General features: G+C 39.7%; 1 protein-coding gene across 8 annotated transcripts in view; it reads left to right on the forward strand.

Annotated features, from left to right (window-relative positions):
* RBMS1 (RNA binding motif single stranded interacting protein 1) overlaps positions 1–14,301 on the forward strand; it is a 209,563-nt gene that overhangs the window by 166,655 nt on the left and 28,607 nt on the right. For all 8 annotated transcript variants that reach the window (XM_081814342.1, XM_081814341.1, XM_081814348.1 and 5 more), the window contains 2 exons: positions 3,464–3,555; positions 12,719–12,876. In XM_081814342.1, coding sequence (XP_081670468.1) covers positions 3,464–3,555; positions 12,719–12,876 — 250 coding nt within the window. The remainder of the gene's footprint in view (positions 1–3,463; positions 3,556–12,718; positions 12,877–14,301) is intronic.

Below are 14,301 nucleotides of genomic sequence, written 5' to 3' on the forward strand. Positions count from 1 at the left end.
CAGTTAAGTGAGGGAGAGGACTCAGAGGACTCCCTAGCTGAGTTCTTCCCCACGCCCCTGTTCTGAAAATCCCTACCTATCGTACACTCTTCTCCAATGAGAGCCTGTTCCCTAGAACCAAAATTCCACAAAATGCACAACACGATATAGAAAAGGTGTAAGTAAAATGTACTCATGCAGAATTGGACATATTATCATAATAACAAACCCTTCATGGTTGGAAAGTGTTCAAAGATAAGTGGAGAGATTTGTGGGGCTTTCAAAATAAGGGAAGGAATAATTCAGAGCTGATTGTACAGCACATGTCCTGGAGACCTTCTCTTAAAATGAGACTCAGGAGATGCTGCCTTGGGTGAGGGCAATCATAGGAACCTTTTAGGGCTCTTTGTCTCACACAGGAATAGACAGATGTCAGAATCTATGGTGGGTGGGTGGGTGAGTGAGTGAGGGGACCAAGGGGGCAAAATGGGTTTATAAAATCCTGGAAGCAGAATGAGAGAGCTCCTGAAAAAAAGTAATTTTAGGACAAATGAGAAGAAGTAACACAGCGTACCTCATAATAAAGACAACATGTTAGCCATTGATAACTTGAGAAGGTACATAGGTGAATGGATGAATTGATGGATACGTATAGATAGATAACGCATAAGAGATTATAGAGTATTCACATAAATGGAAAGTTCACATGTTATATAGTAATTTTTTGAGGTTGACTATATCAAAGAATTTTATACCTGAAAATTAGAGACTTTAGAGGTCACAACATTTTTTTGTCACAAAGCATATTTTGGAGCCTCTCCAAGAAAGAAAATTACACTGGAAGAAACATTGCTCTGAATAACATGTACCTTAGTTATTAAGTTTGAAAATTTATGAGTCATTTGCTCTTCTGCATATCAATTTTTGTCAGGTTTTAGCCAACTAAAGGTATTTAAACACTTTCTAACACTGGTGTAATTGGCGATTCAGGACCAAAAAAAGCTTACAAAGTATCAACTGTGACACGGATTGATCCATTTATTAATGCTTACAGAGTTACATACAAGACTAGAACACATGCACTCAAATGCCACACACACACACGAAGTTAAAATAGCTGAGGATAAAGCTGACTAATGGGAAGATAGGGGTAAGAACAGGAATTCTCAGGTTACTACAAAAATGGCCTGGGTTTCCTAATGGCCAAAGCAAAAATAAAAAAAAATCGCTATTCCCATGGTTTAGTCATTACAATGTGGAGGAAAATCCAACCAGCAGGAGTACCATAACTGTTCCTTGTCCTGAGACCTGAGGAGAGTCCTTCTGGGGATCCAGTGAAAGGGTACTATATTACTTTGTGAATCCTACCTTCAAAAATACCTTTATACTCATTTATTTAATGAAACCCATAGAACCTGTAACTCAGTTTTATATACTCTTATATTTACTTGAAAAGTAATAAAGAAAACAAAAGAGCACATGGTTGCATGCCCACCCGTTATATTTGTTTCCAGCAAATAGTTATTGAAATGGCTATGTGGTTAGAAAAGGCCAGAAAAGGATGTAAACAACTAAAATGCAACCATTATAGATTTTTCCTAATAAAAAAATAACAGATAAAATAATACTAATAGTACTTGACTGGTAACAAGTTCAACCACAATTACATCAAAATTGAGATCTTCTGTTTTTTGTAATTTATTGACAATAGCAAAATTGTGGGTGGGAGGGGGGAACCACACTCAAATATCCATCAGTGGGAATGACATCATTTCATTGTAGTTGGGTATTCATTTATGGCCTGCTGAAGTTGTATATGATGATAAAGTATGTACGAGAGTGAGAGTGTGTGTGTGTGTGTGTGTGTGTCCCCACAGAGGGTTGCATATTAGCATTAACGTACAGGTTTCTAAAAACGCTCAAACCGTGTTGACTTTAATTCCTGATGCGGCTGTTGAGCAGCATTCTCTGCTTTTACCTGAGCCAGCTTCTCTTTTTCTTTCCAACCTGGCTGTTTCTCCACTGTCCAAATCAAATTAGACTTTATTTCAGTCCAATTCCAAGTAATAGAAGGAAGCTGCTGCTCATTTCAGCTTTAACGCATCTCTGCTGAAACATCTGCTTCTATAATTGATAGTTTACTCTGTTTCATACCAACATGTTTTGTTACCAGACAGTATTTTTGGTACTAATACTGCAAACCAACCTTTGACCCCTTGCCAAGCTCTGTGTTTGGCCTTGTTGATAGGTATGTTTGTCTGTCTGGACACTAGTACTTTTCCGTCAGAAGTACTCTATCTTTACAATATCTAGAAATCAGTGATAGGACTGGCCCCTCTGTGCAGCCTCCAACCAGTGCTTTTGTTTTTCAAAATATTCTTATTCATTTAAAGTTTATTTTAGAGTAATAGGGCTTGAGTTCCAATAAAATCTCCGTTGGTATTTTTACCTGGTACGCTGATCTTTTAATGTGTTAAATATGTTAAATATGTGTTAGATATGATTTAACGTTTTCTCAGTAACTTAAGAGTGATCACAGCGAAAAATCAGTGATGGCCTATGCTCTCAGGCTGCTTAAGTCCTCTTCTTTGTATAGTTTTCCTCTTTTATTGCTTGTTGCTAGTTTTTGCTGCTAGGTACCATCCATATGCTCATTTTGAAGCAGCCCTACCCTTACCCTGACACCTTTTTTCTCCTGTTTCCTGCTTTTGACTTAGTGTGGCCAGGGATTAGCTGACCAGCTTGTTAAAAATGTTTATGAAGCTATGAATAAATAAGCTTTGAACCGGAGCCTCTTTTAGGAGATTATTTATTTGTTCGTTTATTTGTATTTTGTTTTTAGCTGTTAGGACATGAACTGCTGAAGCAGCTCTTTTGGATATCTGGAGGCATTTTTACTCCTTTCTTTATTTGAAGGGGTATCATGTGTATTTTAAGTAAATAAGTAATCATATTTTTAATCAGGTACTGAAATTGCGATTATTTTATGTTTGGGGTATTTCATGGTTATACTTAATTTATTTGAAAAATGAATTTTAGTCTGTGGAATAAACATAAATTTTTTTTCTGTTATTTGTTAAGTTTCATATGATTGCTCCATCTTTCTCACCAAATCATTAAAAATGCTATTTCTCTGAAGTTGATTTTTTTCCTTTTTTTTTTTTTTACTTTGGTTGGTTAACTTTGATGTCATTTTCCTCAGGAAGCAAGACACCTGAGAAAAAGGGAAAACTGGGGCTTTTAGGTTTTATTTTGGTTTGTTTGTTTTTTGACTTTGAAGGGAAATCTGTCTAGCTCATGAGAGACAACAGGGGCAGACAGCCTGAGAAGGAGGCTGCATCGCAGCTGGTAACACCAGACACCTGTCAGGACGTCAGGGTTTTCGTTTCTGCTGGCTCTGCATCGGGAACCAAAGAGTCAATCTTTTGCTCTTTTCATTATCACAAAATAATGGCTTAATAAGTAAGTATGTTTTGCATTTCAGGTTATGGTTTTGTCGACTTCGACAGTCCTGCAGCAGCCCAGAAAGCTGTGTCTGCCCTGAAGGCTAGTGGGGTTCAAGCTCAAATGGCAAAGGTAAGTCGAGAGCCAGTAGTCACTTCTCTGGCCCCTGGCTTCATCCTGAAGCCTGACATGGCGCTTTGCCCATCAGTGTTGGCATTCTCCCTCCATCCTGGCTAACCTTGCTTATTACTTCTGGACGCCTGCCCTGGGCCTCCACATCCTCAGTCGTAGTTTAGGGCAGAGGAAGCTACAGATGCTATTTCAAATCTGTACAAAAGTCATACGTGTTTAGACACTGGTTATTTATGGGATATGAATCTACTCTCTACTGGTTCTATAATGGCTTTATTCAAAGCTTGTTTCTGATAAACTTTTAGCATTCTGGAAGAGGAATGTTGTTGAAGCAGGGTTTATGCCCTTAGTCTTCCTATTGTCCAAATGTAAACTTGGGTTATGTCACACCTAGTGCCCATAGCGCACTTCTAAAGATACTCATGTAATTCAGTGCATTTTTTTTTTCATTTGTGGTCCTTGAAGCCTGAAACTCACCAGTTTGATATTTTGTGTATTCTTTATAAAAGATCAATAATTTTTATTCTCTGTCTTCTTGAAGCACAGAGGAAGGTAATTTTGTTACTTCTGCTGCTTCTGAATAGTAGCATGTGATCATTCCCTCAGGAGCATTCACATTTCCGTAAGGAAGGAGAATTTATGGAAGTTCAAGGACTCTGGTAAAGAGCTAAGTTACCTGCTAAGACCTTGAGGCTCCTGAAGGACGCATGCATAGGAACCACACCAGAGATTTACCGTGACTCAAAGAATTTACCGTGATTAATGTGTAATACATTATGGTTTCTTTCTTATTTGAAATCATAAATAATGATTTCAGGAATTAGTGAAAGGGATCACCTTTCTAAAGTAGTCTTTAACTATTTTTAAAGCTTTGAATTGAGTTGTACATATTTTAGATTTTCTTGAACTCCAGAGTAAGAAGTTAAAATAAATAGAAACTATAAATATTAAGCACCACGATTTTCCGATTATCTGTCCACACTATAGAGTAATTCCCTGTGGCATTGTTAGAAGACCGTGATTATGAGGGTTTTAAGTATATTTAATTGTGACTGTGCAGTATTTGTGTTGCGTAATGATTTACAGCATGTTTAACCTGCCTCTGTAAACAGTGGGTCCCCATCCATTTTATAAGCAGGACTTTCAAGGCACAATCAGAAAACAGCTCTATTTTTCCCTCTACTTTCTCCATTTCCTCTGTTCTGTGAAGTTCCTGCTTCCTCCTCTCATGGATAAAATTCAGGGCAGGTCCCATGACTTTTCTGGCCACTCTCATTATCTTAAAAAGTCCCTTCACTTCTGGTCTTTCTCATTAATTTTTTTTTTTCTTTTCAGTAGAATGCCACTTGATTTTTCATATCCAAACTTCATGGAATGTAATTATCTTTCAACACATTTTCAGCCGTTTCTGTATGTATTTACACCAACCTCAATACAGGATTTTAAAGATGATGTTGTATAGGGAGTCTCAAGTTACATTCTAAATAAGTTTGTAAAATGTCAGAATCACATGCAGAGGTTTTGAAAAGTGCTGAGAGTCAGCAAAAGGGATATGTGTCTTGGATGTCACTGGTGCTGAAAGAAATCACAGCTTACACAGCAATTCCTCTGCTAACAACCATATTGATCACTTGGTGATCAAGAGGCAATGTTTTAAAGGTTTATATCCCAATACAACATAACAGGTCACATTCAAAATAGGAAAATAAGTATTTAATTACATCTTAGGAAATTGGGGGTGGTGATTAATGTGTAATACATTATGGTTTTTTCTTATTTGAAAAAATGTGAAATAGGATCCTGGTTAACATTTGGATGCTGGATGTCTTTTTTTTTTTAAGATTTTATTTATTAGAGAGAGAGAGAGAGCACAAGCAGGAGGAGCAGCAGGTAGAGGGAGAAGCAGGCTCCCCACTGAGCAGGGAGCCTGATGTGGGACTCGATCCCAGGACCTCAGGATCATGACTTAAGCCGAAGGCAGACGTTTAAGCGACTGAGCCACCCAGGCGCCCTGGATGTCTCATTTTTAAGAACACATTACCGATGTTAACATGTATGATGCCTGGAATTTAAATGCCCAATCCTGATAGGTTTGTTTGTTTGTTTTTGGTGAAGTTTTTTTTTTTTAAGATTGATTTATTGATCTTGCGGGGGGGGGGGAGGGGAGGGGCAGAGGGAGTTAGAGAATCTCAAGCAGACTCCCTGCTGAGTGCGGAGCCCAATGTGGGGCTCAATTCCAGGACCCAGAGATAATGACCTAAGCTGAAAAAGAGTCAGCCGCTTAACCAACTGAGCCACCCAGGCACCCTTGTTTTTGATGAAATTTTAAGTATCATGTTGAAGCTTCACCCATCTTCCAGCTCAGGTCTGCTCTCAGTCATAATAAGCCTACAGAGGAATGGGAGCTTGATTAGTTTCTTTCCTATTTCCCAAACTTATGTTTTTTTTGCTCTTCTATCAACTTGGGTAGCTGTGATTTCTAACACTCCCCCCTTGGAACAGGGTATGGGCTGGGAGAGTTTCTTGACCTGACAGTGATGTAATCTGGTGCTGATTTCCCTGGCCAGAGAGGTGATGCTTTCCCTCGTGGAATGCTTTGGGCATTTTTCAGAGGTCTCTTACACCACTACCACCACCTCTAATTGATCTTTCTCCTGTGGTTCCTTGAAACTAGTGAATATATGCCTCAGCTCCTGATAATCTAAGGGTCTGTCTTCAGCCCCTTTCGGCTGGGACCTCCTTGCCCTCCAGGGCAGCCTTCTTGAAAGGAAGGATGTAACGTATTACCCTGGGCCAATTCTACTTTCATGGCCCCCCTCTGATCTACGTTTGGCACCTGTGGGAGAAGTAGGTACTTACCACCCACACTTTTAGGCCCCTTCAGCCAGCGTTTCACCTGTTAGATTCCTCAGGCTGAAGTCAGACATCGATCCATTGTATCCGCCAAGCTCCATGGGACACAGTGCAAGCCTCCTGAGTGGTCTGTTCAAGCCCCTGTTGCTTGCCTTGCAGTGATAGGCAAGCAGCCCACACGGTGAGACTCAGAACACATCAGCGTTTCTCTCCACATACATTTTCATTCTCAGCCTCTCCAGTCTCTCATAGGCAGGCGGAGGTGGGTGGTCAGCTCAGCATCCCAAACCAGTTCTCAGCCGCCTCTCTTTAGGTGGTCTGGTTTCTCACTCTGGAATGTGGGAGTGCCAGCCATTGTTTTGTGGCTTCTGCTGAAACAAGGTTAGAAAGAGAGCTCTTTTAACGACCTGTTACAAATGCAGCGGCCTTATTTAAAGCAGCCCTAAGAACACTTACCTAGACATCGCCTCAGTGCCAGTGATAGGAAGCGGCATAGTCTATTAAATGTCCACTGTTCTGAAGAACTCTCTACACTGCATTCGGTCAGCGCCGGACTGGACATAGACTGGCCCTACCTGACGTGTCAGCAGTGCGCTCTGAATGCCACTTTCCTGTGGATGGATAATGAGCACCGTGCAGAGGCCTCCTTAGGAGACTTGGGACTGTAAATTGGCTAGGAAAAATGATCCCTTTCTACATCATCGGTAGGGAAGGAACGGTACACAGGTTCAGAGATGGCTGGCAGTGTGCCAACAGCCTGCACTTGGTGAATTTCTTTACGTCTCTGTAGAACGACTGAGTTTCCTGGGCCTGATTTCTTTTTTATTGTATCATTAAAGTGACAAAAGATATTTCAAATGCTAGAGGGTCCATTGTTCTATTCCATGGCACCGTGGATTTGAGGATTTGGAATTGACTTAACCCCCTCATGCTATCCAGATAAAGGGGAGCCTGGCATGCACTTTCTGTGGAGACACTTTTTAAAAGAATTAGGTCTGGCTCCCATGTTGAGTGATAAGGGACCCATTGCCATCCACTTTTTGCTAGTGAATTAACCAGGATACTACATAAAGGTTTGAAAATTCACCCTGCCACATAGTAAAGGCTTGCTTTCTTATGTAATTAGAAAAAATTAAGGGGCATTTTACTAGGGAAGTCATCAGGGTGGTGGGGGGTGGATTGGGGTTTGGGTGAAGGAGAATATAATATTGTTTGACACATTGGCTATCCTGGGTTGAAAAAGGATTCCACAGATACTCAAAACTGAATTGAAGAATTGCAGGTGGAGAGCATTCAGCTGCAGTGATTGTTTCTTATTCATGTTTTAACTTTCAGTACCTTTCTTGGTACCTGGCATAGGGTAGATACTAAATCTTTGCTTTGTTGATGGCCAAAGAAGCCAACTCAGTGAGAGAAAAACTTTCTTCCTAGCTTGAGCAGATATTGAGAATTAAGAATGGGATGTTCAAAAGTTATATTTATTGAGCTCTGTCCAAAGAGTACCCTGAGGAAACTTACCAAAAGGTTTTCCCAAAGGCTTAGGTCCATGCCTATTGCTATTAAACTTGGCCTCCTTTCAGATGTGTTTGTTTTTAGAACAGAAGGCTCAGAATCTACAAAAAGAGCAAAACTCAGATATCCAGCTAAAAGGACTTAAAACTCAAATCAACATTGGTAATACCTGTTAAAAAATGACCTCTATAGGCCTTTCAGCAGTGCCTCTTAAGGCCTGCTGGGAGTGAGTGGATCGTCGTATGTTATTTGCCTGGTGGTAAAGCTAGCACATTTCTTTTCAGTAAATAGGCAGTCAGACGAGCAGGAGTTTAATCCCCCTTCCACATGGAGTCCACCACGCTTCAGGCAGTTTGCATTCACATGCCTGTGAGCAGCTATTGGCTGGTTGGTGAACCTATTCAGTACAAGAGAAAACAGATGTCTGGTCTTCCTGCCAAGTCCCTTTCTTGCGTTTTAGGAACCATTCCACAGGCACAGGGAGGTTTTTGTTAATTTCTTTCAGATGATGACTGAGTGCTTTACACCACGCGGGACCTCTGAGCCCTGCTTTTCTACTCAAGTGAACATTAGTGGCCATTTATCCCTCTCACGGCCAATGTGGGAGCTAGTTTTCTACTTGTTAGAGAAGCCATTGAACCTTTTCCATGCCTGAGGATGGATATAAAGAGGCCTGTTGGCCCCATTTTATGTTTGGCCACCCATAATTTACAGAATAATTGTTTTTTGAGACATAACATTGTATGTAATAAAACAGAGTTATGGTTGTCACTGATTTTAAAGTAACTAAATTCGAGAGCCACCCTCCAGTTACTACAAGGCTTATATATTCCATTCACTATGAATGTATGGTAATGAGAAGACACGGACACTTGGGGATTAGATATTTTTGTGGCCAGTGTGCCAGCTTGGAGTTTCTTCTCCTTTCTTTCTTTTTCTTTTTTAATTATTACAACTTTGTGGTCGATGTTTGCAGGATAAGTCGACCATTTGATGAGAAAAATAAATAACATTAGCTTTAAAAGGTCATCCCAAATGAAAAACCCTAATTGACTGAGTTGTTGCTGTTGAAAAAAATGCATTCAAATCATAGGAAATATGTACTCGTGTTTAGTCTACTTTGGCTCACTATTTATCAAAGAATGGGTTAAGAGCTCAATTTCTTTCTGGATTCTGATTTTAGTACTTATTTTTTTCTTCATCGTAAACTTTCAAGTTGAATCAGGACTTTAAAGAATGTACTATTTTATTAATATTTTAATCATACAAGCAACTAAAACATAGATTTAGAAAGTATTTTGTACCTACATTGTTAAACCTTTTTAAAAATACTTCACATATGACAAATTCTCCTCTGAACATTCTTAAATATCAGTCGTTTAGTGGTTATAATTGTAACTTAAAAAGAAAGCCCCACAATATTTACAGTATATGTTTCTTACATAACATTTTTTATGCCTTATCTTTGTCCGAGGAGGGTTTTAACGCTTTTTAATTAGGGGGTTCCCAGCTTTATTCTGAATCTGACTAAGCGTGATTCAGAGATTTTTCTCATAAGATAGGCTTGATGATACCATTTCCTTGCTTCCATGCCTCCAGAAGCTCCCCTCATTTGTCAGACCATGGCTTTCTAACTACAGTTGGTGGATGACAGTTCCTCCTTCCTCCTGTTCCCCACTCACCCACCAGAGTACATGAAATCACAGGATAAGCCTGGCTTCTCTCCCTGAACTTATCAGTATTACTTGAAAGTATGAGGTCAGAAGCATCGTTCCCATATTAAAACAAATCTAAAGAGTTAGGAAGTAGATTGCAAAATTTACGTGACTTTTTTTTTTTTAAGATAAAGCACAAGACTTCCAAAAAAAATTGTACTGTGCTAAGGCTACTTTGGCCATTGCCTGGCGACTCTTCAGTGTACATAGTCCTTCTTGCTGTTGCCAATGCTGAAGTGGAAAAGTTTAGCAGCAAGAACTGGCAAATAGAATCCAACTCCTTAGATACCCTTTCACAATCTGGTTTCAGCCTCATGATTTCTCTTTGTTTCTCAAATCTCAACTTAGTGCCATGCCCTCTGAAAACTCTTCCCTGCCTTTCCCAAGACAAGCTCCCCCATCCTTCCTCCCATTGTGAGTTGCACCCGCCTGACTGAGTGCTTTACACCACGCGGGACCTCTGAGCCCTGCTTTTCTACTCAAGTGAACATCAGTGGCCATTTATCCCTCTCACGGCCAATGTGGGAGCTAGTTTTCTACTTGTTAGAGAAGCCATTGAACCTTTTCCATGCCTGAGGATGGATATAAAGAGGCCTGTTGGCCCCATTTTATGTTTGGCCACCCATAATTTACAGAATAATTGTTTTTTGAGACATAACATTGTATGTAATAAAACAGAGTTATGGTTGTCACTGATTTTAAAGTAACTAAATTCGAGAGCCACCCCCCAGTTACTACAAGGCTTATATATTCCATTCACTATGAATGTATGGTAATGAGAAGACACGGACACTTGGAGATTAGATATTTTTGTGGCCTAAGCACTTACCGCATGTGTTTCTCTCTCCCCTACTTAACTGTAAGCAGCTGGAGGACGGGACTGGAGTCAAGGTTATTTTATGCGAATCTGGGATGTATGAGATGCCCTGTAAATAACATTTGACTGTATGAGGCTCCAGGGCTCATCAGCACCCACCCTCAGAGACAAAGGACTCCATGTGTACTGGCCAGTTAAGGACCAGACTAACACAGGAACAAATAGAGTCTTCTGCACCACAGGAAATCTTTGGGGACTTGGGAGGGTAGAGCCAACATGAGGTGACTAATCGAGGAGCTGTGCGATTCATCGGGCCAATTTGGCAGAGGTAGTGAGTGAAATGGAGGTAAGGAGAGATTTTACCTCTCACCCTACCTCAGAAGCACTTGAAAGCTTTAATACCTCAGACCATTTTGCTTTTCCTTATATTTTCAAACACATTATCTGTTACTGTTTTGTATTTATTAAATCACTTTCCAATTTTTGTACATTAAAGATATAAAGATAGGTTTTGTTCAGCGTAAGATAATCAGCCATCCTACATTGAACTGATCTAATTTTAGCTAAAAGCAAAGATAGATACCATTTTGTTTAGCCTGTGAAGGGTGAATGAGGTTAAGTATTCGGCTTACTATTGAACATTTGAAAATTTTAATTTTTTTCTCGGGTCCATCCCCACTGCCACACACCAGGGACACCTCAGGGACACCGGGGCCTGGAGCCTTTGCTGCACCCCTTTGGGACTGGCCTGGTTACGTGCTGCTGCCCTCTGATCTGAAGCGGGAGGTCATGGGGACAGTACTTTTTACCCATAGTTCCTCTGGGTCTGATAACTTGAATGCCTGGGAATACCAAGGCATTTGTCGTTCCCTAGGATACCAGACTATTATTTTAAATCTTACCAGGTACGTATAGTATGAAAGGTCAATATGCGCTTTTACTTGCAGATTATATGAAAGAACAGATTTCATTTCAGGTTTAATTAACAACAGGATAAATTTGAAAGTAGAGACTTTGTACAATTCAAATATGCATATGCTCCACATATATTTTTAAAGTTCTGTGCATTTTGGAAATCTAAAATATAATGAGTGTGCTGTTCTGTTGCCTAATGCTAAAACATCAGTTAATGACTTTACTAATTGTGCTTATTGAAGAAAAATCGTAAGCCTGCATAGCTCAATATGTGAAGATACATTTGGTTAATAGAATCAAAGGAAAGCCTGATTTAAAATTAATTAAGACTGTTCTAATCTCACCACTGCAGAAGTGAATTTTGACTTGGTCAGAAAATATTCCAGTTGTCATATAAGCTTTTTCTCTGATTTAACACCATACTCTTACTAAATATACATAGCAGTTACTGGTTCTCAGAAAATTCAGTTGCATATCTTTGGTTTCAGCTGATTCTATCTCAGCCAAGGAAAGGTGAGTGGGGAATGATCTAATTATTGCTTCTTGAACTTTTATATGCATATGAATTACCTGGAAATCCTGTTAAAATGCAGCTTCTGCTTCTGTAGGTCTGGGAGGGGCTTGTAGGTAATCCCATCACTGCTGGCCCTGGATCATTCTTTGAGTAGCCAGGGTTTAGCGAAGCTCGCCTCCCCCACGGACTCCTGAGTTCACCTTTATGCTGATTCTAAAGTTTGCTCCGCCTAGAGTTTATCATTTTATATATGGCTTTGAGTTTACTTGTTTTTTGTTCATTTCTGGACTCTCCTTTCCCCATGGGTGATCAGAATGCCAAAGTAAGTAGTAAGGACCCTGCTGTGGAGCAGAAGAGGGGAATTGGGACAAAGCCCCACTGGACTTGAGATGACTTGGTCCGGAATCCGTTGTGTGTCTCTGGATTGAATTATTGACAGTAATAGCCTTCTGTGCAATAGTGTGCCTGAAATGGACTCCTAAAAATAGTCTCAGGGGAGACGTTGGTTATTTTGGGAGCACTGCAAACAGCTGAGAGTGTGGTTCCATGAGGGTACCCTCTCCAGCTCCGTGGCGCGTGCCTGCAGTTGCATGTCCAAATGGGCTGAGAACGGCTCTGCAGAATCCCGTCCGACCTGCACAGATTGCCTAAGCTCCTGACACTGTTTTCAAGTGTGCAAGGTGACTTGGGTGTTCTGTAGCTCCCACACTCGCTCTCGGTAGCACTCTAAAAGGACCTGAGCCAAGAGAGTGGCTCAGTCAAAGTAGGTGTGTTGTGTTAACATCAGTATTTCAACTTCCATTGGAAATTAATGGACGATTCTCTGTTCTGTTTTAGCAACAGGAACAAGATCCTACTAACCTATATATTTCTAATTTGCCACTGTCCATGGATGAGCAAGAACTTGAAAATATGCTCAAACCATTTGGACAAGTTATTTCTACAAGGATACTACGTGATTCCAGTGGTACAAGTCGTGGTGTTGGCTTTGCTAGGTAAGCACGCTGCTCTGTCTTTACTATGTCAGTGACAATAGCTCTCCTGAGTTTCCTGCAAAATAAAAGTTGAGCGAGAAGGGAGAATTTAAGCCAGGGTTATGGGAGCCCAGTTGCACCATGAATTTAAATGTGTAAATATTGGTTTGTATTTTTTTTTTTTTTCAGATATTTTGGAAGTTCATTAGGATTCTTGAACCTGAAGACACTAAATATTTGGTGACTCAGGGCAAGAAACTATCACAGGAGCACTAGTTTTGAAAATATGTGTCCTTAATGTTTTGATTAATTTGATCAGGATGCCTGTAACTTCTTAAAAATAACAATCATAGGTTCCTGAATTTCATAAATAAATCAGTATGGCTTTTCCCATTTGATGGAAATTTGATTCATCATAAATAAAGTCAGTGAATTAGCTTATTTCAATCATTCAGAGAGTAAGACAATAATAGGACACTTCTCTAACCACCAGTTGCTACACCAATTGTAACATTTTATAATTTTGCTTCAGATTTTTTTTTCTTTTTTAAGAAGCAAAATGTCACAGATCTATCTAAAGTGCCCTCACTTTTTCCAGCTTATTTTTATCCCTTCCTCTCCGGAAAGGATACTTTAGTGTAACGGTTAATTTTGTTTGTAAAAGAAAATTCTCAAACAGAAAGTGCTTTGAGTTTTGACATAGTTCTAACCTACAAGCCCATGTGTAAAAACTGATTTTCCATTATTTAGGAACCTGTTAGTACTGTGCAGGAACAGATAATGTCTATGTGTTGACTTTGATTTTGGAAGAAAAACTGCTCATATTTTACTTTCATATACAACACCCTATTTGATGACAATCACATCTCCCACAGACCTGTAAAATCGACAAAGGCAGCATTGGTCACTATTTTATGTATAAGAAAATCGAGTCAAAGAAGAGCTGTTTCCATTGTTACCAGACTGCCAAGTAATGAAGCAAAGTCTAGTACTTGGTTCTTCTGGCTTTTAGTTGATTGCTCTTTCTGTTAGGTCAGATAATTTTAAGGTGAAACTAAAATTTCTATAGGTGGAAAGTCACCAAAACTTGCATTTCCAGTGTACACTTCGTTGTTTAAAAGGATCCGGGGGAAATAATGAAAAGCTCAGCACCAGCTAAAAAATCATCGCCTCTGTGGGGGTGCTGAAAGAAGATCAAGTAGTTTCAGTTTTGTATCCGAAGATGGAACCCAATTAAATTCTATTGCTTTTTAAAACTATTACTACCCATTAAAACCAAGATGTAACTCTCTGGGTAGTCCAGGAGTGTGGTGCATTTTGAATAGATTATTCAGTGTTTCTTCCATTAAAAAAAAAATAAGTCAAAATAATGTAATTCCCTTGAAATGTTTCTCAGAGGTTTTTAGCCACCTGCAGATGTAAAATAAATTGTAAAGTTAGGCTCAA

Source organism: Leptonychotes weddellii, chromosome 3, assembly GCF_054177405.1.
Source record: "Leptonychotes weddellii isolate Sample4059 chromosome 3, ASM5417740v2, whole genome shotgun sequence".
Classification (NCBI taxonomy): Eukaryota; Metazoa; Chordata; class Mammalia; order Carnivora; family Phocidae; genus Leptonychotes; species Leptonychotes weddellii.